Raw genomic sequence first — 27,114 nt, forward strand, 5'->3', positions numbered from 1 at the left:
TACACAACACAACACTAAAAAATATCAAAAACATCAAAAGCTTGGGCCATTTCATCGTTTTAAGTCAAAATGAAGGCTTCCAAGTGGATATGAAATCCACTTATCAGAAACTAATTGATCTTATGGAGATAAGGAAAGCTGTAGAAACTGTTCACAACACTTCAAGAGTTCGTGCTCATCCATCAAGGGTAATCATGAAAATTGAAGGAATGGAACTTAATATCACATTCAAGAAATTGAAGAAGATGGTTCATCTACAGACATTAGAGAAGATGAAGAAGAATCTAGAGCAACCTCCACCTGAGAATACTTTGGAGCAAGTGGCACTGAGCACTATCACTGCCAGGATTGAAGAAATTGAGAACAAACTCACTCAGAAGAAAGAGGAGGATGCTGTAAAAAGAAGAGCTGAGCAGTATCTAATCAATGCAACAGCCAAGAAAGCAAGGAAAGATTAGTTCAGGCTAGAGGAACAATGGCTACTTGTATTTACCTTTGATTTCTGGAAATCGTAAGATATAATCCAGACTGCACTTAGTATTATTTCCTGTTTAAATTAGTGTGCTTTTTCTTTGTGTCAGTTGAGTTATCCTCTTAAAGGATTTGCTTGTCGAACTCTAACAAACAAATAGGGGGAGATTGTAAAGCATAATGTAACGTAAATGTAATTACGATAACTCAACACAACAAAAGACAGAAAACAATACGTAAGTATAATACAGGAATTTACAGGTTGGAGATTCGATACGAACAGACAAAGACAATCAAGATATCTGAGACGAACATCAGTCCACTGGAAGAAGTTCATTTACATGTTCAAGCCTCAGTGAAGAATAAAACACAATATGTTTCTGCTATCAAGATTGCCTAAAGATCAAGTATCAAAAACCAGAAGATTCCAGTATATTTAATTTGATTATTTATAATCAAATTTATCGAAGCAACATCTAACCCGGAATGACTGATCAAATATATTATCAAGCAAAAGGATTCAAGAAATTATTTCAGTTCGAGTCGTTCGTGAACCAGACCAGTGCACAGGACGTCAGGGCGTACGAAAGTATTCAGTGGATTCGATCAACGAATCAATTGATTAAGTCAATCGAACTATTCCTGTAAGGTGGATCCAAGGAATTGATATTAAATATTTATGTGTATATATATATATTTATATATATGATATTAATTGATAATTACTTGAATAATAAATTAATTCAAGTAACTATAAAATACATATATAAATATATGCATATGTATATATATTAAAAAGAGATATTCCAGGTCATACTCTCAGTCAAATGAGAGATAACAAGGAAGGTGGTGCAACTTGGTGAACACTTAGAATATTTTCCAAGTGCTTCCTCTGTGAGATTTTGGAGCGCAACCTTTGACCAGAAAAGTCAAAGGCGCAACTTCCATCCTTGCAGAAATTTCTAAGTCCCTACTCTACTACTGTGAAAGCGCAACAATTTGGAAGCGCAACATTTGACCCGGTCAAATGTTGCGCCTCTACCCAACAGACCTTGGCTCAACTCTTACTTAGATTTATTCCAAGTACACCACATCACAGTGAATCAATGTATGGCGCAAGAATTGACTTGTCAATGGCGCAACAATTGACTGACTTTCTCTGAGCAATTTGGAAGCGCAAATTCAATTACTTAGTTTATTTCTAAGTAAGACACATACAGTGGAATCCTCTGAAGGCGCAATGTTTGACCAGAAAAGTCAAAGCGCAAGTTTTGACTTGCAATGACTTCTCTCTTCCTTGTACTAGCGCAACTTTGGTATTTTGAGTTAGATTCATTTTGGACTAATTCAATTTAACTACAGTTAAATTGAATTCGTCGAGGACGAACTCAAGTCGTCCAGGACGAACTCGTTAACCATGGTTAGATGTTGGAAGCCTATAAATAGAGCTTGATGTTTTCATTTAAAAACATCTACACACTTTGTAAGTGCACACACTATACACATTCTCGAGAGATAAATTAGAATATCGATTTTATCGAGAGTTTGTATTAGAGTGTTTGTAGTCTCTGCAGCCGACACTTGTGTTGGAATTTATAGCACCCGAGGATTATTTCTAATATAAAGAATATTCCCCCGACTTGCTGGAGTTGTTTATTTACGATTGATTTAACATGGACTGAAACAAAATTATTCCGCAATTAAATTAAATCGAAGAAATTGGTATAGACGTATTCAACCCCCCCCCCCTCTTCTACGTTTGATTGGACCTAACATTGTCGCTACCCGATTTAATAATAGTAGAGATTGTTACGATTTGGTGATATTTGATAGATTTTGAGTAGCCGTAGATTTAACTTGTAAAATAGCAATTTGAAATATTTCTCTCTTGCATTTTACGAGTAATTATATTCTTGACACTATATTTTGTGTAGTGTGTAAATTAGAGCTTCTGTTAGACCTTTAAGCGGCGTCTAAGACTCGGGCTAAGGGCCGGGACTGTGAGCTCGATGGGAGGTTCATTTGAGTTGGGTCCTAGCACGAGTATGGGCCAGGCGTTCGGGCTTGGCATGGCACTAAGGTGAGAACTTGGGGCTTGAGATGGAGTTGGGCACTTGCATACAGTTGAACAGTCTAAGCATGGGGCAGAGCAACAGAGACCGAGTTTGGGTTCATGAGTTATAGTGGCAAACTTGGCTTATGGGAGTCAGGCAGCATGGCGCAAGGGTGAGAGAGGCAGGTTTGGGTGTGTTAGGTCCAGATACGATTGTAGAAGGGGGGGGGGGTTGAATACAATCGTCACAAAATAATCGCGGCGGAATAATCTGATTGGAGTTTAACTTGTTAATCAGATTTAAATTAATTAATATAACAATTTTTAAGTCGTTATATAATTAATATGGTTCGTTTTAAAGTCCACTAGTTCATAGAATAAATTTGACAGGAAGTATTCTAACTTAGCGGATTAAAACAACCGAGTGATCAAAGCACAGAAAACTGTGGATTAAACAATAGCAAGTTTAGCACAACTTGAAAGCTTTACAATGCAATGAACATTGAACAAATGAAGTGGTGAAGCCATATTTATAGGCAAACCATTGAACTAATATGACAAAGCTAGGCATGACAACCCTTAGGAAGCTCTATGACAATTACACAAGTGTTATGACAAAAGGTATGACAATTACAAGCATTGTCATGGCACAAATGAGAAGGTATGACAATCTAAGGGAAGGTATGACAATCAGAATGACAATCAGTGGGAAGGTATGACAATTACAAGCATTGTCATGCTGATTTTGTATAGTTATGACATCCGTATGACAAACGGTATGACAATCAGTGGGAAGGTATGACAATCAAACCTTGGAGGCTAAGTCTTCATGTGGTATGACAAACGGTATGACAAACCGAGGCATTGTCATACCTTGTGACTTCGGTATGACAATGATCAATTGTCATGCCTAAGTCATTCGGTATGACAAACCTTTGGTTTGTCATGCCTCCTGACTAAGGCAGATTGCAAAGTGCGGTATGACAATCAATTAGATTGTCATACCGTGCTCAAAAACCATATAAAATGTATTTTCCTTATATAATAAATTCAATAATTATCCACTTAATTATATTAATTATATAAATTCATGAATTAAATTAATTCGAGTGTGAATTAATTTAATAAATAAATTACATAACTTATATAATTATTTTGAGATGTGGATTAATTAAAAGAATAATTATATTGAGCACAGCTTCAGTAGCAGGTCTTCTGTCTTCCTTTAAAAGATCTGATTCTTTGTCTTGATTGAACGACCACCTATTGTTGATGCAGAATATTTAATCGGAGTAGCTGACACACAAATGTACTGTCTGGTTCATCTGTATCTAGCTGAATCAAATATTCTTTATCAATTAAACATTTGTGAAGTGGCTTGTTCATCGAGTCTTTGTCTTCGTAGTTCTTCTTCATAAGTAGAAATAGTTTGGAATCTTCTGAATAAATAAAGTATTAAAACTTTATACCTTCTGGACTTCTGGACGTGCTACAAAATATTATTTGTACACTGAGGCTTGAACATATTAATGAACTTCTTTCAGTGGTGTACAGCAGCATCCTGAAATTCTTCAGACATATGATTTTAATAAATCACTTGACGTTCTTCGTACGGATTCCTTCAATAGTGCTTGCTAATTTACTTTCTTTCTTATCAGAGTTGAGTTGATACTCTTAAATACAAATAGGCTTAACATATGCCTTTCAATCTCCCCCTATTTGTTTGTTAACATAACATGCAAATTATCGAGAGGATAACTCAACTAACTGATAAGACAAAGGATTAAACATGAATTGTAAATAGCAAAAAGTTTCTGGTATTTCATTAAACATTCACCAGAATTCAAACAAGTACATTAGATTACATAAGGATGTTCTTACTGAACATATATTACAAATTCCTTATCAAATCTAAAGATCAACTTCTCCTTCTTCGATATCTGAACTGTGAAGGACAGGAGTTGACGGTTCTTCTCTGGATGGCACTTCTGATGTAGTGGACTCACCACGCTTCTTACGTTCTCGTGCCAGAGCCAGTTGATGTAACACTTCCATCTCTACAGGGTCTTCCTGGAAGTCCGATGACTGAGCCTTTGTAACATTCTTCATCCTCCGGAAATATTGAGAAATATTCCTTCGGGTGCAGTAAGCTAGAATCACATCATCAGCATCAGACTTGGCTTTAGAAGCGAAGCCCTTGGTTCGAAGTAGAGTGGATGCTAGAGCCAGTTGCTTAGCAGGATACTTTGATAAAGCCTCTTCATTCAGATAGACAGTGCTTAAGAGCTCCTTGTGAACGAACTTTACACAATATGGATTCTTGACAACCCGTGGACTGTTGAAGACAGCACAATCCAACAGCTTATCACGAAGGAGTTCGTTCAGGTTGGAGCATCGCTTTACCTTATTGCGAAGTACCCAGAGCTCAGACACAGAGAACGATTTAAGAAATTCAACAGATAATCTGAATGAACCATTTCTCCGTGTATATACAATCAGCTCCCACTGTTCTAGCAAGTTATTGACTCCAACAGTCAAGTAATCAATTTCTAAAGCGAAGGCATGCATAAAAATATCCTCGTCAGGGTTTACCTCTCGAAGATCGTAGATCAGAGATAAGAACTTTCTGTCATTAAAAGACTCCCTTTGAGGTCCATTGAAAATCCTCTTTGCGATGTCCCAGCTTTTTCCAACTTTCCTTTTTATATCAAGATTCTTCTGCTTGCACGCAGCATCATAGATTTTCTGCTTTTCTTTCTTGATTTGCTCTTCTGTTATTAACTTGTCCTCTAGAAGTTTCTGGTAATCTCGAAGCTTACGCTTCCTAGCTTCATTCTCAGCTTTAAACTTCCGGACATTTTCTTCGTGTTCAGGATCAACAGGTTCTTCATCCTGGAATAAATAGCTCTCCTCAAATTTGCCTTCTTCCTCTGCTTGACGGTATGTAGCATCGAAGACGTCATCATCATCCATGTCTTTTGGAAAGTCATCATAATTATCAGAATTAAAGACATCATCAGATTGATGTAACGGCTCTTTGCCTTTTGACTTTTCAGAATTGTCAGGAGCAGATTCAGAAGTATTCCCTTTGTTGCTTTGATTTGAACTATTTCCCCTGTCATCTCTGTCACCTTTGTCTCCATCTCCTTTATCTCCTCTATTCTCCCCCTTAGTTGAGGGATCCTCTCTGGAGGTATCAGTATCTGACTTTGAGTTCTTTAGGAGTTGATCCAGCTTTCTGTCGATATCATCAAATTTTGACATATACAGTGCATGATTAGATCTCATCTCGACAGTCAACTCATGAATTTCTCCTTTAAGCTCATCCCTGGAAGAACTGGATGGCCTTTCATCAGCTTTCTTCTCTAGGGTCACCAACTGTGCACCCTTTAGCCTCTCATTTTCAGCTATCATCCGGGCTAATTCAGCTCTAAGCTTAGACATTTGTTCCTCAAACAGAGCCGGGTCAGTGTGTGCACTCACCTCACGTACACTCATAGCTGTTTCACTAGCCTCACGTGCATGTGTATCGCTCGGTGTTTGCCTTTCATCACTCATTGTTTGCACTCTTCCAGCTGTACCTGTATAAACTACCAATGCCCCCTGAGATGGGTTCAAAGGTAGTGGAGGAACAAACTGTCCTCCGGAAGCCTGTGAGGGCAAGTTTACTTGCACGTTGCCAAGTACCGCCTGATCAGAAAAGAAAGTTTGATCAGAATAGTTTTCATACATGATAAACTGGTTTTGAAAATCTGTGCAATCAGTAAACATAGTAACCTGTGTATTTGTTTGGTCTTGCACTAGCGTGAGTGCTAGCGCAGTGCTTGACTCTGTACAGGGTACCGTGGCAGAGCGGTCAACTTCAATGGCTTCATTCTGTTGAGAGAATGAGTCCAGAGACTGTTTCATTGCCTGTTCCAAGTCCAAGCCTTTTTGGGAAGGCAAGGATGAGGCTGCAGATGTCTCCAGGGCTTCCAACCTAGGCTTCTTAATGGAAGATAGAGCTGCGGGTTGACTCATCAAACTGCTCGAACTTCTCTTTCTGGCAATCTTACGAATAGGTTGAATAGTAGTGTTGATTGCAGTGTTTGCAGAAGAAAGAGTTGGTTGAATGAATTCGTCAGCTTGGATATGAACCTGTGTGTTGTCAGGTTCATTGCTGGTAGTCTGGAAAACAAAATCAATGTCACCAACAAAATCTGATACATCAACATTAAAATTAGATGAGAAATCAGAAAGTACCTGAGCTACCTGTAGGTCCTATCGAAAGGACTGCAACTCTGGATTTGATGTTGAGTCAGCAGGTAAAGGTTGGGAGGTTGATTGTGTTTGTGGTATATAGTGGGTGTGTTGTTGTTGTGGTAGAGGTTCAGATGAAGACGGTTGAGCTTCGAAGAAGTTGTATTCCTGAGGTTCGTCTTCAAATGATTGTGATTGATGTGTTTGATGTAGAGGGGAATGGTGTGGTGATTGGTATGGAGATTGATGTGGTGATTGATATGGTGATTGGTGTGGTGATTGATATGGTGATTGGTGTTGTTGTGGTTGTTGCATTTGAAGTGGTTCTGGTTGTTGTGGTTGCTGTTGTTCTGGTTGAGCTTGTTGAGGCTGTTGCTGTTGAGGTTGAGCCACTTGGAATTGATGAAGTTGTTGTGGCTGAGCATTGATCTGCTCCATCAGGTATGGAGTCACTATGAGTGGAAGATTCTCATATTTTCTTTTGTTTGTGAGAGCTTTCATCAACTTCGTACAGACACGCTGAGTTGGTGCAATTGGAGAGTTGAAGTATAAATTCTTCTCGGCGTCCGTCATCTTATCATTCAAAAACAGCATTAAGAACCAAGGGTAAAAACAGACAACCCTGGGATTCTGTGCAACGGATCGACTACTGAGTGGTCCCAACTTCTTTAGAATTGACTGAAGAATCAACTTGCCAAAGTTGATTCGTCGATTGTGAACAATGCAGAATCCAATGATTTGAAGAAGGGAGGATATGATATTGAAGTTACTTCGAGTGGTTGGGGAAAAGACCTTTGCCAGTGTATCGAAGAATAAATCCCACTCAGGTTTCAAGTTCCCTTTCAGCATCCTTGGTAGATGTATCTCTCCCTGATAAAGAATGGTCTGAAAGAATTGAGTAATTTCAGCATCTGTCGGAATCTCAGCAAAGTTGTTTCGGGGAAACCCAAGAATTCTGTTGACATCATCTACTGAAATGGTAATGCTCCGACCACCAGTAATATTTCCAGAAACCATGTAGCTGTCCAAGAGAGTGGTATTGAGTGCAGAGGAGTAGAAGTCTTGGAGTGGACGAATCTGTAAATCAGCATGAGCAGTGATGGCCGTGCTGACTAAACTTTGACTATTCAGAAACCTCACCCAAGGTCTGAATCTCTCTAAGCTGGAATCAGGGTCCAAATACCCGTTGTAGTTGGTCTCACCGATAACAAATTGGCCAGCCATTTTTATAATTAAAAATTGAATTAAACGAGAATTTTTCAAATAAAATGATAATTCTCAAATTTCTCGTAAATTTCAATTAATAATTAATTAACAATTAACCAATTAATTAATAATTCGAATTAATTGAATAAACTCGAATTAAAAATTAATTAAATTGTAAATAGCCAATTTAATTCCACAATATCCAACAAAGTCCCAAAGTTCACCAATAATCCAAACAAGTCATAATATTCTCGAAAAACCCTTCAAAATTCGAACTAAAAATCGAAAAGCCCCAACCTCCAAATCTGTTAAACACTTCGAAATGTAGAAGGAAACCACAGAAGATGATCTTAGCAAGGATTTAGAGTCAAAAATCGAGCAAGAAATCGCATAAAACAGCCTCGAAATCTCGAACAAGGGTTTGATTTTCAAGAAAAAATTTGGCAGTATAACGGCTTAGAACAAGATTAAATGGTAACCAGCAAGTGAGTAGTGCTTGAAAATCACAAAACCAGCAAGTTTTTACACAAAAAACTTGAAAAAACTCGAAGAATAACAATGGCGTTCGTGTGTGTATACGGCAGTGTGTGTATATATGAAGGAGGTGAAGATGAATGGTAGTATGACAAAGGAAGTGAATGTCATAGGGGTGATTTAAATTTCGGTATGACAATCACTTGTATTGTCATACCGAGCTTTAAAAGAGGCGGTGGGTAGGTGAATTACCTCGGTATGACAATGTTTTACATTGTCATGCCGAGTTTTTAAAGAGTATAAAACACACTATATCACTTCAATATGACAAACGAAAGGTTTGTCATACCGACTGAAATAAACAGAAAAAAAAAACACACGGTATGACATTCTGAACAATGTCATACCGAGTTTTAAAAGAATAAAAACTGAAAAATAAATACAAATATTATGATTTTTGATTTTCTTTTGAAATAAAACCTTTTTACACATAAAATCAAAAACCTAATACAAATAATATTTAAAATATTACACAAATATTTTGTAAAATTCAACTTTAATTAAATATAAATATTTATGAATTTAACTTTAATTCATTAAAATGAATTAACTTAAAAACTAATATTTATGCTTAATTAATTTTGAAAAATACAAAATAGACACAAATAATTATCTAAATGCTTGAAAAATAATACAGGGGAGTATGCAGCACTTAGAAAATTAACAGAAACATATATGAACATGCATAATTACTCAGAAAATTATCAGATAATGTACAAACAATTATATAAAATCTAATAAAATACATATAATTACACAGAAAATTCACAAAAATATATAATAATATATAAAACAAATATATAAAATATACAAAGAGAATCATGGCATATTTAACATCCCTAGCTCACAAACCAACTTAGAGAAAGTGGATTCATCAAGTGGTTTAGTGAAGATGTCAGCAATTTGATCAGCCGTGGGCACAAAATGTAACACCACAGTTCCATTCATGACATGTTCTCGAATAAAATGATACCTGATATCTATGTGCTTGGTCTTGGAGTGTTGCACTGGATTGTTTGAAATGGCTATGGCACTGGTGTTGTCACAAAATATAGGAATTTTGTCGACAGAAATACCATAATCATTTAATTGATTCCTGATCCAGAGAATCTGAGCACAACAACTGCCAGCAGCAATGTACTCAGCTTCAGCAGTAGAAGTGGACACAGAGTGTTGCTTCTTGCTGTACCAGGAAACCAACCGACGTCCTAGAAATTGACAGCTTCCAGACGTACTCTTTCTATCAATCCTGCAACCTGCATAATCAGAATCTGTATAGCCGGTTAAGTCAAAACCAGTATTCTTAGGGCACCAAATACCTAAACCAGGTGTACCCTTAAGATATCTAAAGATTCTTTTGACGGCTATAAGATGTGATTCCTTAGGATCAGCCTGAAATCTAGCACATAAACATGTTGCAAACATGATATCTGGTCTACTTGCAGTAAGATAAAGTAATGAGCCAATCATACCCCGATAGCTTGTAATATCAACTTTCTTACCAGATTTATCCTGGTCAAGCTTTGTGGCAGTGGCCATGGGTGTCTTTGCCGGAGAAGAGTCTTCTAGATTGTACTTTCTTAGAAGATCTCTGACATACTTTGACTGGCAAATGAATATTCCATCTTCCTTTTGGCTTACTTGAAGACCAAGGAAGTAGGATAGTTCACCCATCATACTCATCTCATAATTACTCTGCATTAACTTAGCAAACTTCTTGCACAAGTTATCGTTAGTAGAACCAAATATAATATCATCAACATATATTTGAACAAATATCATATCATTATCATGCAATTTGTAAAAGAGAGTTTTGTCTATGACACCTCTAGTAAATTTATTTTCAATTAAAAATTCAGAGAGGGTGTCATACCATGTTCTTGGTGACTGCTTAAGCCCATAGACAGCTTTGAATAGGAAGTACACAAAATCAGCAAACTCTGGATTTTCAAAGCCAGGGGGCTGTTCCAGATATACTTCTTCTTCTAGCTTTCCATTCAGAAATGCACTTTTCACATCCATCTGATAAACCTTGAAGTTGCAGTGTGCAGCAAATGCAAGAAATATTCTGATGGCTTCAAGACGAGCAACTGGAGCATAGGTTTCATCATAATCAATTCCTTCTTCCTGAGAATAACCTTTTGCAACCAGTCTGGCTTTGTTTCTCACAACAATGTCATCACCATCTAACTTGTTACGGAAGACCCATCTAGATCCAATTGTAGACTTTCCTTTTGGTCTTGGAACCAGGGCCCAGACTTCTTGTCTCTCAAATTGATTGAGTTCTTCTTGCATGGCAAGAACCCAATCAGGATCAGCAAGTGCTTCATCTATTTTCTTTGGTTCTAATTGTGAAAGAAAACCAGAGAATAGACATTCATTTGTCGTAGCACTTCTAGTCCTTACACCAACATCAGGATCACCAATAATCAGATCAAAGGGATGATCTCTGCTCCAAATCCTTTCCCTCGGAAGTTGTGTCCTTGATGATTCAGCTGTATTATCATTAGGCTGATGTGTATGACTAGTTGATCCATCAGCTCCCCCTGAGTTGTTGCCAGGTTGACTTGATGATCCACCACTAGCATCAGTGGAATCTTCAGCATTATTACCATTTCCTCCACCATTGCCTGGATCATTATTATTGTTGTCATCACCTGTTGCAACCTCAGGTGGCACATCATCATCTGAATCAAAATCTGGATAGTTATCAAACTTCAGAGATTCAGATGGATCAGCAGATTGTATACTTGGAAGTTTAGTGTCATCAAATGTTACATTGACACTAACTTTCACTGACAGAGTATCAATTACAAAAACTCTATAAGCATTACTAGTATAACCAAAAAAAATTCCTTCAGATGCCTTTGGCTCAAATTTGTTCAAGTTCTCTTCTCCATCCTTGAGAACATAACACTTGGCTCCAAAGACATGAAGATGTTTGACATAAGGTTTCTTGTTGTTATACAGATGAAATGGAGTTTTCATATGATCCTTATTGATCAAAGTTCTATTCTGGGTATAGCAGGCAGTAGACACAGCTTCAGCCCAAAAGTACAGTGGAAGCTTCGCTTCAGCAATCATAGTCCTTGCAGCTTCAATCAATGTACGATTCTTTCTTTCGACGACTCCATTCTATTGTGGAGTCCTTGGTGCTGAATACTGCCTTCTAATTCCCTTTTCAGAGTAAAAGTTGATTAGAGTTTGATTCTTGAATTCTGTGCCATTGTCTGACCTTACAGCTTTGACTGGCACACCTTTATCCAATTCAACTAACTTTATATGATCAATCACTGTCAACGGGGTTTCATCCTTGGAAGCCAGGAAGTAAACCCAAGTAAATTTCGAGAAGTCATCCACAATGACTAAGGCATATCTTCCTCCATCAATAGATGCAACATTCACGGGGCCAAACAAATCCATATGCAACAAATGAAGTGGATCTGTAATGGTATTGATGGTTTTGCCTTTGTGAGATGCTCTCTTCGCTTTTCCTTTCTGACAAGCTTCACAAAGATCATCAGTTGAGAATTCCAGGGAAGGCAAACCTCTCACTAGATCTCTCTTGACTAGAGAGTTCATGGTTTTGAAGTTGAGGTGTGAGAGCTTCTTATGCCATAACCAACTATCTTCAGTAGACGTTTTGGCGTAGAAACAGTGAACTTCGTTTCCTGGTCCTGAAGACAAATCAGCTACGAATATGTTGCCTTTCCTTATGCCACATAGTGAAGGACGCTTATCCTTGATATGTTTAATGATACATATCTCCTTTTCAAAATGAACATAATATCCTTTGTCACAAAACTGACTGACACTCAGGAGATTATGTTGAAGTCCTTCAACTATAGCAATATCTTCTATGATGATCCTTCCAATTTTGTACTTGCCATATCCCACAGTACGACCTTTGCTATTATCAGCAAAACTCACTGTCGGGCCAGCTCCTTCTCTTATGTCTTCCAGCAGGGATCTATTGCCAGTCATGTGCATTGACGCTCCACTGTCAAGCACCCAAGTAACTCGAACAACTCCACTGGCACCCTGCAAAAGACAACTTGATTAAACATTCTTTGGGACCCACACTTGATTGGGTCCAGCATACTTAAAAAACTGATTTCTATCAGGTAATACAACAGAGCCTCTTGGACTGATACTTGGTTCTGACTTGACTGAACTTACTTCCTTAACAACAGCCTTAAAAACCTTGGTTTTAGGCTTTGAAACACAAGTCTCCTTCCTGACACGAGGAGGACTAGCAGTCTTTGATCTAGCATGCTTATTGTTTGTGTGTTGTCTAGGAGATGTGTTTTCATTTTTAGCATGCAAATTTCTAAAATAAGCAGACATCATATTGAAAGCACAAGTCATGCAATTATCAACACCACAACATTTATGACATGCATCAAAAGCAGGAACAACAGGAGTATCAGTCATAGTAGTAGGAACATCAATAGATTCTACTCTAACCTTGTTATCAGATTTAAAGTTCTCAGTAGAATGACATCTATTGTTCTTGTTCTTACTATTCACAAAATTATTAGGCTTGTTGAATTTAGTTCTCTCAGAGTTGACACCTAAACCAGCTTTAGGCAATCTAACATTGCCTTTCACTTTGATTGGTTTCAGTGATGTCAGGATCTCATCTCTCTTCTCATTACTCTCTTTCAATTTAAGGTCTTCCTGTTTGAGTTCATATCTAATGACAACAGGAGTCTCTAAAAGAGGTTCAGCTTCTGAGGTTTTAAACAAAGGTTTAAGGGAATCTTTCAAAACAAAAGGAATTCCTCTTTCCTCAGCACTCTTCTTAAAAGGAGTAATGTTACTAGCCTTACCTACGGATTTGTTATAGTCAAAACCTATTCCAACAGTTCTCTTGATCTCTTGTTTATCATTAAGTTCTTTGACTATAGTGGAGGCATCCTTAAAGGCTTTACACTTAACTTTCTCTTCATCTAGCTGAAGTCTTAAAGCAATCTCACCTTTCTCTAGAACTTTGACTTTAGCACATTGTAATCCTAAATCCATAGTCAATTGTTCTATTTTAGGTTTTAATACTTTCATCTCATTCATCTTATAAGCATGAATTTCTAAGACTAAAGTATCAATTTTAAGATTAGCAGCTTTCATCTTTTTAATAGCATCATCTCTTTCAAGTCCTAATTGCATAAACAGTTTAGGGCATGTAGGATCTACCTGAAAGCTTCCAGCAAGAGGAGGTGAAGATGATCCTGTTGGGTTTCGGGGCAACAAACGCAGCGGATAATCGACGTAAAATCAAAAAAAAAATCCGAAACCCTAACCCGAGGATCCATCTATAAAGAACGGCTGATCATGGAGATACGAAATAATACCTTAAGAAGCTTTACGTTAACGAAAGATGGAGGTCCGGAACAAGCAATCACCACGCAGCCCTCGTCTAAGGATCGCGTCTCTAAGCAGTCCACACGAACGTCTGATCGCCAAAGATCACCGGAGCCGGTACTAGCCGAATGCAGCCTCTCTCTCTCCTCTAGCCTCTCTTGATGTAGAGCTGCTAGGGTTTTATAATAAAACGAATTTTATGTTACTTAACCCTAAAACAATACATCATTATGTATTTATAGGGAAGAGAGATAGATGGGCCAAACCCTAATCGGATTTGGGCTTCTCCAAACCTAATCCGATTTTGGTTTTAATATTAAATTCGAAATTCTAATTACTTAATTAAGACTGGCTCAATGAAATAATTTATTTCGAACTTAATCATTTAATTTAAATTCAGAATTTAAATTAAAACTCCTTTAAACGTTCAAAGTGTGTGACCCTTTAGGTTATTATTACGTTGGCAATAATTTTAATATCCAATAATAAAATTATAAACAATGAGCGGCATCTAGTAATACATCATTGCTACCCAAGTAATAATAATAATTGGTGATTCAATTAAACCTTTTGTGAATAATGTACAATGTAATATAATCCCTTTAACCTTATATTATAGATCAGACTCAAGGCATGTATTGTGTCATCCTCTTCATCGTCTAATCCGAATTTCCTTGATCAATGAGTAGACTATTAAACAAATCAATATTTGAGCACGGCCATGCATTTTATAGTCTCACTCAATCAAGAGGCCAATAATATCACTCCTAAAATAGGAGGGTTAAATCCTTTCTAGATCATTCATATTTCTCATACGATTCATAATATACCCAATGTACATTTCATCATTACCCGGTCAAAGGTAACTTTTAGTGCAACCAAAGTATATTAATTCTCATATAGAAATATAATGATATCAAGTCAGAGGATCATTACATCATTATCACAGTGAGAATTTCTAATGACACTTATTAACATGTAAAAATCTCACGGTGGGTCATTCCAGTGCCATGTGTCGATACATGCACTTATGTTCTTGACTTTAGCATCACTATACCTATGATCAATGAGATGTGATCATCAGTCAACAAACATACTAGTCTTAATGCATCATTATTGTCCCTTAACAATGATACTCGACTAGGGACATTTAGGAATATTGATATTATTCTCATAATCTCATTTCTAAGTCACGTACTTAGAGATATAGAATTACATATAATATTCCAAGGACATTTATTATGCTTTCAATTTATTACGCAGTAAATAAAGACACAATAAATATTTATTCCATAATCAATATAACATAATCCATAAATGTCTACGATAGAACACAATAGTATTGTCTCTAGGACACCAATACTAACAATCTCCCACTTGTACTAGAGCCAATCTCTGATGTATCTAATACCCATGGAACTAGTATGACCTTCGTGCTTCTGCTGCGACAAAGCCTTGGTCAGTGGATCTGCAATGTTATCATCTGTATGCACTTTACATATATGTATATCCCCTCGAGTGTTAATCTCTCGGAGTAGGTGGTATCGTCTGAGTATATGCTTAGTGCGGGAATGAGATCGGGGTTCCTTAGCCTGTGAAATGGCTCCATTATTGTCACAGTACAAATCTATCGGATCTGATACTGAAGGAACCACATCAAGTCCTGTAAGAAATTTTCTGATCCAAACAGCTTCCTTGGCTGCTTCACAAGCAGCTATATACTCAGCCTCCATTGTAGAATCGGCAACCGTCTCTTGCTTTGAACTTTTCCAACTAACAGCACCTCCATTTAGACAAAATACAAAGCCAGACTGAGAGATCGAATCATCTTTGTCTGTTTGGAAACTAGCATCTGTGTAACCTTTTACAACTAGTTTCTCTTCTCCTCCATATACCAAGAATTGATCTTTAGTCCTCTTTAGGTACTTAAGAATATTCTTGACTGCCGTCCAGTGACCTTCACCTGGATTAGACTGGTATCTACTCGTCATGCTCAAGGCATACGAGACATCAGGACGAGTACATATCATTGCATACATTATGGAACCAATTGCCGAAGCATATGGAACTTTGCTCATACGGTCCTTATCATCCAATGATTTCGGACTGTTTTCTTTCGAGATCAATATCCCGTGAGACATTGGGACATATCCCCTTTTTGCCTCTTGCATCCCAAATCGATGCAATACCTTATCAATGTATGTACTCTGACTTAGGCCGATTAGTCTTCTTGATCTATCTCTATAGATCCTGATCCCTAATATATAGGTCGCATCGCCCAAGTCTTTCATCGAGAAATTGTAAGTCTAAATGTAAAGACAACCCTATCTGTTACATAGGGATGATAACTCAACAATAGAACGGGACAAGTAAATAACACTACGCCTGCACCGGAATTGGAAGATATGAAGACAAAGGTTGAAGAAGCCATCTACAGTCTTGAAGGAATAAGTTCACTGGAAGAAGTTCATTAATATGTTCATGCCTCAGTGAAGAATAAAGATTGAAGTATTCAAGATTGTGGAAGCAATGAAGATGTTGTCCAAGTACTCGAAAGATTTCAGTGCAACCCCTGAAGCAAGATATTTCTATATATCTTGGTTGGTTATTTATAATCAACAAACTGAAGCATAAACTAACCCGGAACCGACTGATCAATGTTTGCTGACAAAGACGGTACAATGTTTAACTTCAGTGTTAGTCGCTTGTGAACCAGACCAGTGCACTAAGCGTCAGCACGTACGGAGCTTTGCAAAGTATTTATCGATCGAAGAATTGATCCAGTCATATCAAGTCATTTGTTCCAAAGCCAAGTCAAGCCAAATGTCAGCTATGCCAAAGCTTACTGCTCAAATGCCATATGTCAAAGCTTCCACATAAAGCCATATCAGGAAGTGACATTTTATATATGTGTGCACTTATATATTTGTATATGTACAAATATAATTATATATGTATATATGTATATTTAATTAAATATAATATATATAATATATATGTATATATGTTTTTAAACATATGTATATGTATATTTATATGTATATATATTTAAATAAATATATATGTATATAGTATATGTATTTATATTTTACATAAACATTTATATATTTAAGTGTATATATATATATTATATTATGTGCATAAATATATGTATATTTATATGTATAGGTAATTATATATATTCTATATATATATATTAATATTTATATTTACATATAATTATATGTATATTATATATATTTAAATATATGAGAATATATTTAAATATATGTATATATATATATTACTATATGTTTATATAAATATTAATTATATATATTTATATGTATATCTTTATTTATACATATATTTATATAATATTATGAATATAATATAATATATATAATATATGATTTGTGCCAACTCAAGATTTGAGCTAATTTGGCTAAGTTGGGAGAGGAGCAAACTCAAGTCAATCTCAGTCAAAGGAGTGATAACAAGGAAAGCTTTTACAATGGTGGAGCAACTTTTGACTAAGTCAAAAGACACTATGGTGGAAGCTATATGAGGAGCAACATTTGACCGAAGTCAACAGCTCTTCCTCACTTAGAAAATTCTCTAAGTATCATCACAAGTGAAGACAATGCACTCTTGAGGAGCAAACTTTGACCAAGTCAAAGTTCGTCCCCAAGTGATGAGAGAGAACAAGGAAGCTATGTGAGGAGCAACATTTGACCAAAAGTCAAAGGCTGTTCCTCACTTGAAAAATTTTCTAAGTACATCACAATGGAGTATCCACACTCTTGAGGAGCAAACTTTGACCAAGTCAAAGTTCGTCCCCAAGAGATGAGAGAGAACAAGGGAGCACATTCAATATGGAGTTTCTTGGAGTTAGATTTATTTTGTTAAATCGAATCCGTCCAGGACGAACTCAAGTCGTCCAGGACGAACTCGTTAACCATGGTTAGTTTATGAAAGCCTATAAATATGTGATTGTGGTTCTCACAATTTACATCATCCTTCGGGATGGATGGCCAAGTGCTATGCACAAACTCTCTCAAATATACACACACCCTAGCCTAGTTTTGTACCATAAATATTTGTAGTGGATAGGGCTTGTAATATTTAGAGGAGTGGTCATTGTAGCCAACCTTCGGGTTTGGATTTGTAGCACCCTTCGAGGTATTTATCAATATACAGATATACCTTGGAAAATATTGTGTGTTGGTTTAATATTTTCATATCCTCAGAATTCGACCCAATAAATATCCGGAACACGAAACCCATTACAGAACTACAATTTGTTTATCCGCAAGATTCGAAAGAATTTTAAATTGTAGTGAGTATCGTATTCAACCCCCCCTTCTACGATACTTTGGACCTAACAATTGGTATCAGAGCCAGGTTGATTGATATACAAATCAGGATCCTTATCGTACGGAAAATCAAGAACCTAGTTTTTGATATTTGATTAGGGGAAATGTTCTTCCGGTTTGTGTTGCTGAATTTGTCCGTAGGCCTAAGCAAGGATTATCTGTTGGATACTGAACTTTGGACCAGGACTTATAAATTTATATTTTAAATTTTAATAAGTTTATTTTATAAATTTGATTTAATTTATTTTAAACTTATTAATTGAGTTTATTATGAATTAATTAAATTTATTTTATGAACTTAATTAAATTTATTTTATAAACCTTATGAAATTCATTTAATAAATTTGTTCAAATTTATTTTAGACTTGTAAAGTTTACTCTTAGACTTTATTAAGTTTATCATAAATTTTATAAATTTATTATTTAAATTTTTATAGTTTATAATTTATATTTAAGTTAAAATATAATATATAAATTTAAGAGGATTTAACTGATTATGGATATAAGTTCAAGTTCAATTTAGTTTGTTTTGGAAGCTATGATTTAATTGGAGACGAGACACTTGAATATTTTCAAAATTTAAATTTATTTAATAAATTTTAATATATTTACTAAATGGATTTAAAATAAATTTATTCTAAACTTATTCAGTTTATTATGAATTTATTTGGATTTATTTTTTAAATATAATTAAATTTACTTTATAGATTTAACTAAGTTTATTTTATACTTTATTTTCTTTCATCTTTTAAAACTTATTTTTAAATTTATTTTCTTTATAATTTAAACTTAGTTTAAATAATCAAGTGTCCCGTAACCTTTTTAATTATTCTACTCCAAGACAAATCAGATTGACATTAGTTGAGACAGATCAGGCTGACAGATTACAAGACAAACACCGGGTTTTCAAATACCAGATTCTCAGAACCGGTAATGGAAGTACGTTGATGACCCAATCCAATTGATTTCTCAAAGGATTATTAGAAGCAGTTTTCTATGTTCGACAAAGCTGATTGTGATTCGAAGAAGATTCTATTGAAGACTAATTTGGTACTACTAACAGTTGATTTTGAAGAAGGTACTTCAGGCCTTGATCTGAGTAATTACTCCGACTTGATTATCAGATCACCAGATCAGGATGGAAATTTGCTACATCTGCAGTGAAGCATCTTTCCAGGGCTCGGAATGTCAACTTTGAATGGCATCACTGGTAGTAGGAAAAGAGAAGTTTTTGCAGAAGAATCTTCAAGGGATTTCAATCTAACTCAGTGATTCAGGGATATACAATTCAACAGTGAATTGTATCAATGCAAAATCGATCCAGAATCAACTGAATCAAAGACAGAGAACTGTGGAGGTTTAAGGATATAGTTATCGAGTTACTACCGCACCAAATCAGTTTCGTGCATTTATGTCAGAACCTTAGGATTGAACAAAAGAGTTTGTAACTACTGAATTTGAGGAAGCTCACGTCGACGAAAGTTAACACTTTTGAAGAATGTGAGGACATAACTTCAAGGATTAGCATAACACTATCTGAGAGGTTTAGTCATGTCAGATTCAGATGGAATCCATTGGTTTCAAGTGGAGACTCTTCGGGGTTCAGTTCGACAGGTTGTTTGAAAACTGAGTTGGTCAGTACACACAATATTGTTTGGTATCTTAAGCAAAGAAGGGTTGCTATATATATTGAAGCCTCGACAAACAAGGATGATAGGGCTTGTCTGAAATTCAAGTGGATGTTTTGAAAGAAACATCACAACAAGTTCTTATGCTATTTTAGGAAAGGTGTGAGCTGGATCAGTTGCTGATGAGAAGGATGATTATGGTTATCTGGCTATCCTAGCATTCTCTGAAGATGACTCAACTCGCACATCTCAGGTACGATTCTTTCTAACTATGCATTACATATTTCTTTATATTCAAAGCATGTTATAAATCTGAGTAGAATTGTTTAACACACAAGCACAAGCATGATAGCATCACAATAGATAATGTTGAACTAGTATGCTAGATCACTGTTCTGGTAACTAGGATTGATGATAATCTTGTGCATGTGTCTTTAGCAGATTCTTAACATGTGTATCAATATTTAGGATTTGATTATTTGCAATGGTGAGATTAGAAGCTTTCCTTTGGAATACGACTCTTAGTTTTAGGGGTTATGATCCTAGCATGTATAACTTTGTTAAAGCACTTACTTTCAGATTCCCTGGTACAATTAGATTTGCTTATCTAATCTGAATTGTTTGTTAAGGAATTTATTTGTTCTATGATGGAATGTCTACCTTGTGTTAGTAGAACTTTTAGAACTTCATGTTAGATCTAAAACTAACTTAGGTAATAGAGATAGTATAATGCCGTATAACAACAGATTGGGATTAATCCTTATGCTCTTAGAAGATTATTGAATATCTGTAATTCTACTTGCTACCTGTTACACTTGTGTTAATTGGTTTAAGTAGAGAGTACTGAATCTTCTGAATTGCATAACTGCCTACCTTGCTCTTGTCTTATCTTTGATTATTTGCCATGTGTATTCAACATCATGTCTGCTTATTTTATTGTCTTGAATGCATGTCCGTGTACTTGCATTAATTTTAGAAAAGCATGTTTGAGAATCACATTAGGGCAATGTCTAAATAAGAATTAGCATGTTAAGGTTGATTCTGTTGTTACCACTGTTAAAGAAAAATCTCTAATCCATCCGGACCCAGTTATGATTGGGGACCATAGAACACTTTCCATTTGTGATTGCAGGTTACATATGTTCCATATGATTTTTGGTGCACTCTGTTTGCTGAGTAGCTGAAATCATATATTTACCAAAAGTACCCTGTCAGCAAATGTGATCGTGTGAGCAGTTCCGTCAATAATCTTTGAAAGATGACAACAAAGATTCTCTTGCGGGACATGCCTGTTTTCCTGGAATGTCATCATGGAAACATATCTTTCTTGAAAGAGTCAAAGCACACAAATTCCTAGTATCAGACTGTTCTCTGACAAAGGACATTATGTCAGTTCATGGAATAGTGTTTTATCTCAAATCAGGAAGGATTTGAATTTGATCGTAGCTAATATGTAACTTCAATTGAAGATGGAGTGAGCTGTTTCGATAGTAAAGCTTCATGAGATAAGTGTTAGCTATGGCATCTGAAGCTCTCGCACTTGTATGTCAAAACAAGGAGCTCTTTCTATTCGTAAGAAGATAATTGGTGAGAGGACTACCTCATCTGGAATTCATTATTGGATGAAGAATATGAGTTATGTCAAAATAGGGAAGTCGAAGGAGCATCGCACAGAAGCAAAGATATGATCAACATTACTGAGCCGCTTCAGATGATACGTATGGATTTCTACGGATCAGTTAATGTCATGTCTACAACAAAGCCAGATATCTTTTTGCGATGATCATTGACTACTCTAGATGCATTCGTGTTGTTCGTATGTGTTCGAAGGACGAGACATCACAAATGAAGGTTGATCGAGATGAACCCTGATCATTGATAAATCCAGAAAGACACCATTCTTGCCAGTGGCCAATCAGAAGCAAACACTAACTCGTGGTATGTGTTTGGAGGAAAATGCCTCTTTGAAAGTCTTGCATTTGAAGATCAAAGAATACTTTCCTCGGCTACTCTATGGAGTCTACAGTCTACAGGGTGATTGTGATTAATCAACAGAAGGTGATTGTAAGTCTGGACAGGACATTGAACGACACTTTGCTCCAAGCTGTTAAAGGTGATATTATTGGTATAATAATGATTCAGATATAAGCAGAATCTCTTTGCAAGTATAAGGATTATTAAAGAAATCCCAGCAACAGCTTAGGGGGAGCATTTGGTGGATCCACTAGTCAAACTCAACACCACATTGAAGATGAACAAGACATATCAAGAACGTATCTGCTTAGACAAAGGGTTTGAGTCTATATCATTCCCGGATTCTAGTTCTTAAATGTTCCTAATGGTGAAGTGAAGACTAGGAGAGCTATTGTGAAAGGATGTTATTTCTTTTAGTTTCAATCTGAAGTGAAACTTGAGGAAGATTCAGAAGCTCTTAAAGGGATCCAGATTGAGTGATTGCACAGCAAGATGATCTCAATCAATTTGAAAAGCAGATTGTGCGGATTCTGATACCCTGACCTAAAGACAGTTCGGTACCTAGTACTTGTCGGGTATTCAGATTCCAACTGGATAATTTTGGCTCTGTTACGAGGGACAAGCCAATTTGGTTGCTTAGAATAACTTCAAAGAGAAGGTTATGAAGATGATGGAAACAGAATCTTCAAGTTCAGGACTCTACATCTTAGGGGACTCCACGACCTTCATGATTGAACTAAAGCACCATTGACAAGACTCGAGTTCAGGATATTACAGTGAGCTAGAAGATAAAGCTTCATACAACATTTCAAGGACTTTCTTCATCAGCTCTCATTGAGTTGCTATCCAAGACTTAATGATCGTCACGGACATGATTAGTGATATGATGAGTTTGTTGGAAAGTTGCAATTCTTTATGGTCTACTAGTTAGCCTAAAGAATGATGGCAATAAAAAGAAGTCAAGGATCTTTTAAATATGCGCATTTTGGAAGATTTTAGACCTGCCAAGACTTATGCCAACAACCACTGGACTTGATCAGTACAAGAAAGGTACATCAACTGAAATGTCAATTCTCAGAGGCATTCAACTCATCACTTTACTCAACTGCAAGTGGATCACATACTATATTTTCTATAAGGTACTACTTCTTTCATGAGCATGTCTATCGTATTTCTTGAATGAATTCATGAGTATTAAATTGTCTATACATAGGACTTGTGAATTTATTTAAAATCCAGTACCTCGTGATTTTTGCTATTATATGTAATTGCCATGTTTATTGCTTTGCATGCTTAGACGGTGATTATATGTTTTAGCATGAGTGTTTGTTATTTCAATTATTTAAATTGTGTTGCATGACAATTAAGTGACTTATTTGTTCATGATTTAAATGATTAGAGATGACATGAAGCATGACTTAATTATGTTATTTTTCTTGATCTATACCTCTTTAACAATTGGTATCTAGTAGAGAACTTTGTCATAATCTAGTCGTGATATATCTGTATTTGTGAAAATACTTAGGATTATGTTCTAGGTTGAATTCATTTTTTATAGGTATAAAATCTGAAGCATGACTTATTTGTTTCTAGACTTGTGACTTGTATCAGTAATTGGTATGTGGTTAGAATCTAGTTAGAATTTAGTCATGATATACTAGTATTTGTGGAGTTACTTAGATTCTCTCTAGGCTGAATCCATTTATATTAGTGCATATACTTGAAGCATAACTATTTGTGTTGGATATTTGATGATTTATTAATTGATATTTTATTTCATGTCTAACTGCATATAGTTGTGATACTTTTAGTGTTAGTGATATTATTGCATGCTTATATGTAGATCACTAATATTAATTGTTAATATTTTTCTGAGAGGAGTTGTGTGAATTCACTTGTGTTTAATGATTACATGTATAGGACTTGTGAACTTTTCTTCAACTTTCCCTCGGGCTTGCGAATATCTTTGTATGATTGTCATGATTTTAGTTGTTATATGCTCATATGATAATCATATGATATTGCGTAGGTAGTTATTATTTTATCTTAGTTAAATTGTGATCCATGACAATTATATGCTTATTTGTTTCATGATTGACTTTGATAGAATAATAGATGCATGATTAATTCACATTTTGAATTATTTAATTGGTATCTCTCTTTGATGCTTTATTGATGTTTTATTTGTGAATTGATTGTGATGTATTGGCACTGGTGAAATATTATTGCATATTTCTTAAAACCACTAGTGCTAATATATTTTAGGTGTTTAATATTCTGAGTACAAGGGAGACAACATAATCTTTATTCTGTCTCATATTTATGTTCTGGAGTGGTGAGTTTCTTCAAAGAAATTTTCTTATCAATTGATTTCAACAATTGGTATCCACTACTCTATTTCATAAATATTTCTTAGAATATTTTGCATCTATACATGTAGCGTCATAGGATGAGACATTGATTATCTTGTATTTGTGTACTTGGTGATCTTTGTCACTTGAAGCGTCTGTTTTGACGATATGCTAGTATGAGGCCTTTTCACTAATTAGTGTGGCGAGTGCTTTATACACTGCAGCACATAAATTTTCTTTTTCCTTTTTAAAATTGTAGTGAGAAATAGGAGTCTGTGTCTTTTTCAAAGACAAGTTCATTTAAACCTTTTATGCATAGATTCAGACTCTCGTACTCAAACCAGTTTTTAATGGAAAACTTTGATTCTTTCATCAGTTGTGATTGTCATTCTTTATGTAAATTTTTTCCTCAAAAGATTAAATGCAATTGCTCTCATTCAAAATCATAGATTTTCTAAAGTGCATTTATATCTCATTCTGTTCTTCGGAACTTTATCAGCCTCTTGGCTTTCCTAGATAGTCATAAGGTTGAAAACCAACAATCTTTATCCCAGACTATAAAACCAAATTCAGAACACATCCCAACTTTTCCCCTGGAGTAATAAGGAACTTATTAGACTAGAGGTCAATGAGGGAGAAACTGTACTCGTTACAGCAACTAAGGATGTGAGGGATAGTGTACCCACAGCTCTACCTCTCAAAAAAAAAAAAAAGGTGTTTTGAACTTGAGGTAACTGTTGCTCATCTGTATTCTCTCAAAAGAATATAGAGCTGAAAAGGCAATTAAACAGTCTCTGGAATCATTCTCTCAACAGGATGAGTCCATTGAAATTCGCTCGTCAGCCAGAGCATCTTGTATTGAGTCAAGCACATCATCAGTAATCACTCTGATGAAGAGCCTAAACAAAAATCTTATGGACACAATACAAGAGAGTGCACAGTAAGGTTAAAGGTTTTGTTCCGGAAGCAACTTCTTCATTTACCATTTTACGGTAGATAAGATGGTTGATGCCTTTACAGGTGTAAGGAGGAAACGAGGATCTCAATTGCCAAATCTTCAGGATTCTCGTCTCCCTCCCCAGAAAAGAACAGATCTGGATCCAATCGGAATGGATTTCCTATTTATAGGAGATCGGCAACTCTCTGACTATGAGTCAATTTATTGATGAGTCGGTTGAGGATCGGGGATTTACGAAACCCCATTGCACCGCCAGTGACCTCTCTTGAAGGGGCTATGGTGATTTTCTCATGCAGGTACAGAAGACCATACTTTGAGTGCTGAGAGAAACACTATGAGCCAAACACTGAGAGTTAAACACTTGGTGAGATTCTGAGAAGGACCAGTGAGATATCAGAATGAGAAATATGTGAGCATGAGTGAGTGCAAACACATAGGATTTTGAGAAGAGTGAAACACTTGTGAGGTACATATAATAATAATTGGTATTGAAAGCTCACAAGTTGTTGAAAGAATTGACGGAAGCAACTACGGTTCATTCCATTTCACGTTGTGAACTTATGGTTGATGATTCTCTTGAATCAAGTGTCTTCACAGACATTGACGAGGACTTAGGCCTTTGCCATAATTAAGCCTTTGTCTAACCTCCCAGAGCAAACAACTCTGGATCCTTAATTGGATAAGCCACTTAGTGGTTGGCAACTTGTGGACCATGATTCGGATTTATCTGATGAGTCTGCAGGGACTGGGAATTACGAACTCCCATTGCACCACCGGTGACCCCCTTTAAGGGTGGCTAAGGTGATTTTCTTGCAGGTACTCAGCATTTTGGAAGCTCAGTATTTGTGTGGAGGGATACACTTACAGAACTCGTGAGTGACACCCTTACCCAAAAACCGAGAGAAAACTGAGTGTTGAGTGATACACCTGCAGAACATTTTAGTGAGACACCCACTAATTACCAAATTTATACCTAAAGACAAAGTGGATGTTGTTACTGGAATGTCAGTTTTTATTCCTTACTTTTCCGTTTGGAACCTATTCTTTCAGCATAGGGACCAACCCAATCAAAGTAAACCCTTCTTCTGAACTCTTTCTTCGACCCCAGCTTTAGCGTTGTTTAGTTCTCTATGGGGAGATTATCTTTTGGTACAGGAAGTATTGTACACGTTCCTTGACCTATTTGATACCACATATCCTCGGAGGATTCCACAACTAAGGGGGAGAATATATTTAGGGGGAGAATATATGAAAGGGGGAAGAAAAAGTAAGTTAGCTTTCTTCTGCCGTCTACAACTAAGGGGGAGTAAACTACTCTTTAGTGGTGTACTGCTGAGGGGAGATTTATCTTTCAACTAAGGAGGAGGATTGATCTTTCATCTAAGGAAGATAGCTACTTATCACTAAGGGGAACCTGATCAAGGTAACGGGAGGAGAAGTATAAGGTGATACAATTATTCTTCAGTAAGTGGTAGACAAGAACTTATTCATTACCACTGAAGAATTCAATGAAGCTGCTGATTGTTCTTTGCATAATGGAATGTTTTGAATTCTCTTCAAGACAGACTATGAGGATTATCTGGCAGGTAAGCAAGAACCAAGGAAATACAGGTGATATGCACATCTGTTGTTTCTATTAATGAAATCTGGAAATGTATTATATGATCCAGAAACTTTGTAGCATTATTTACTAGTCCAGGACTTTACTTTTTCTAGTGTTAGTTGAGTTATCCTCCAGAGGATTTGCTTGTTATGATTAACAAACAAATAGGGGGAGATTGTAAGTCTAAATGTAAAGACAACCCTATCTGTTACATAGGGATGATAACTCAACAATAGAACGGGACAAGTAAATAACACTACGCCTGCACCGGAATTGGAAGATATGAAGACAAAGGTTGAAGAAGCCATCTACAGTCTTGAAGGAATAAGTTCACTGGAAGAAGTTCATTAATATGTTCATGCCTCAGTGAAGAATAAAGAT

General features: G+C 36.1%; 1 protein-coding gene across 1 annotated transcript in view; it reads right to left on the bottom strand.

The window, feature by feature from the left end:
- Nucleotides 1–479: 479 nt before the first annotated feature.
- Nucleotides 480–27,114, bottom strand: part of LOC135152141 (uncharacterized) — a 44,614-nt gene continuing 17,979 nt past the window's right edge. Inside the window, exon 2 of the mRNA XM_064091973.1 lies at nucleotides 480–502. Coding sequence (XP_063948043.1) covers nucleotides 480–502 — 23 coding nt within the window. The remainder of the gene's footprint in view (nucleotides 503–27,114) is intronic.

Source organism: Daucus carota, chromosome 4, assembly GCF_001625215.2.
Source record: "Daucus carota subsp. sativus chromosome 4, DH1 v3.0, whole genome shotgun sequence".
NCBI lineage: Eukaryota > Viridiplantae > Streptophyta > Magnoliopsida > Apiales > Apiaceae > Daucus > Daucus carota.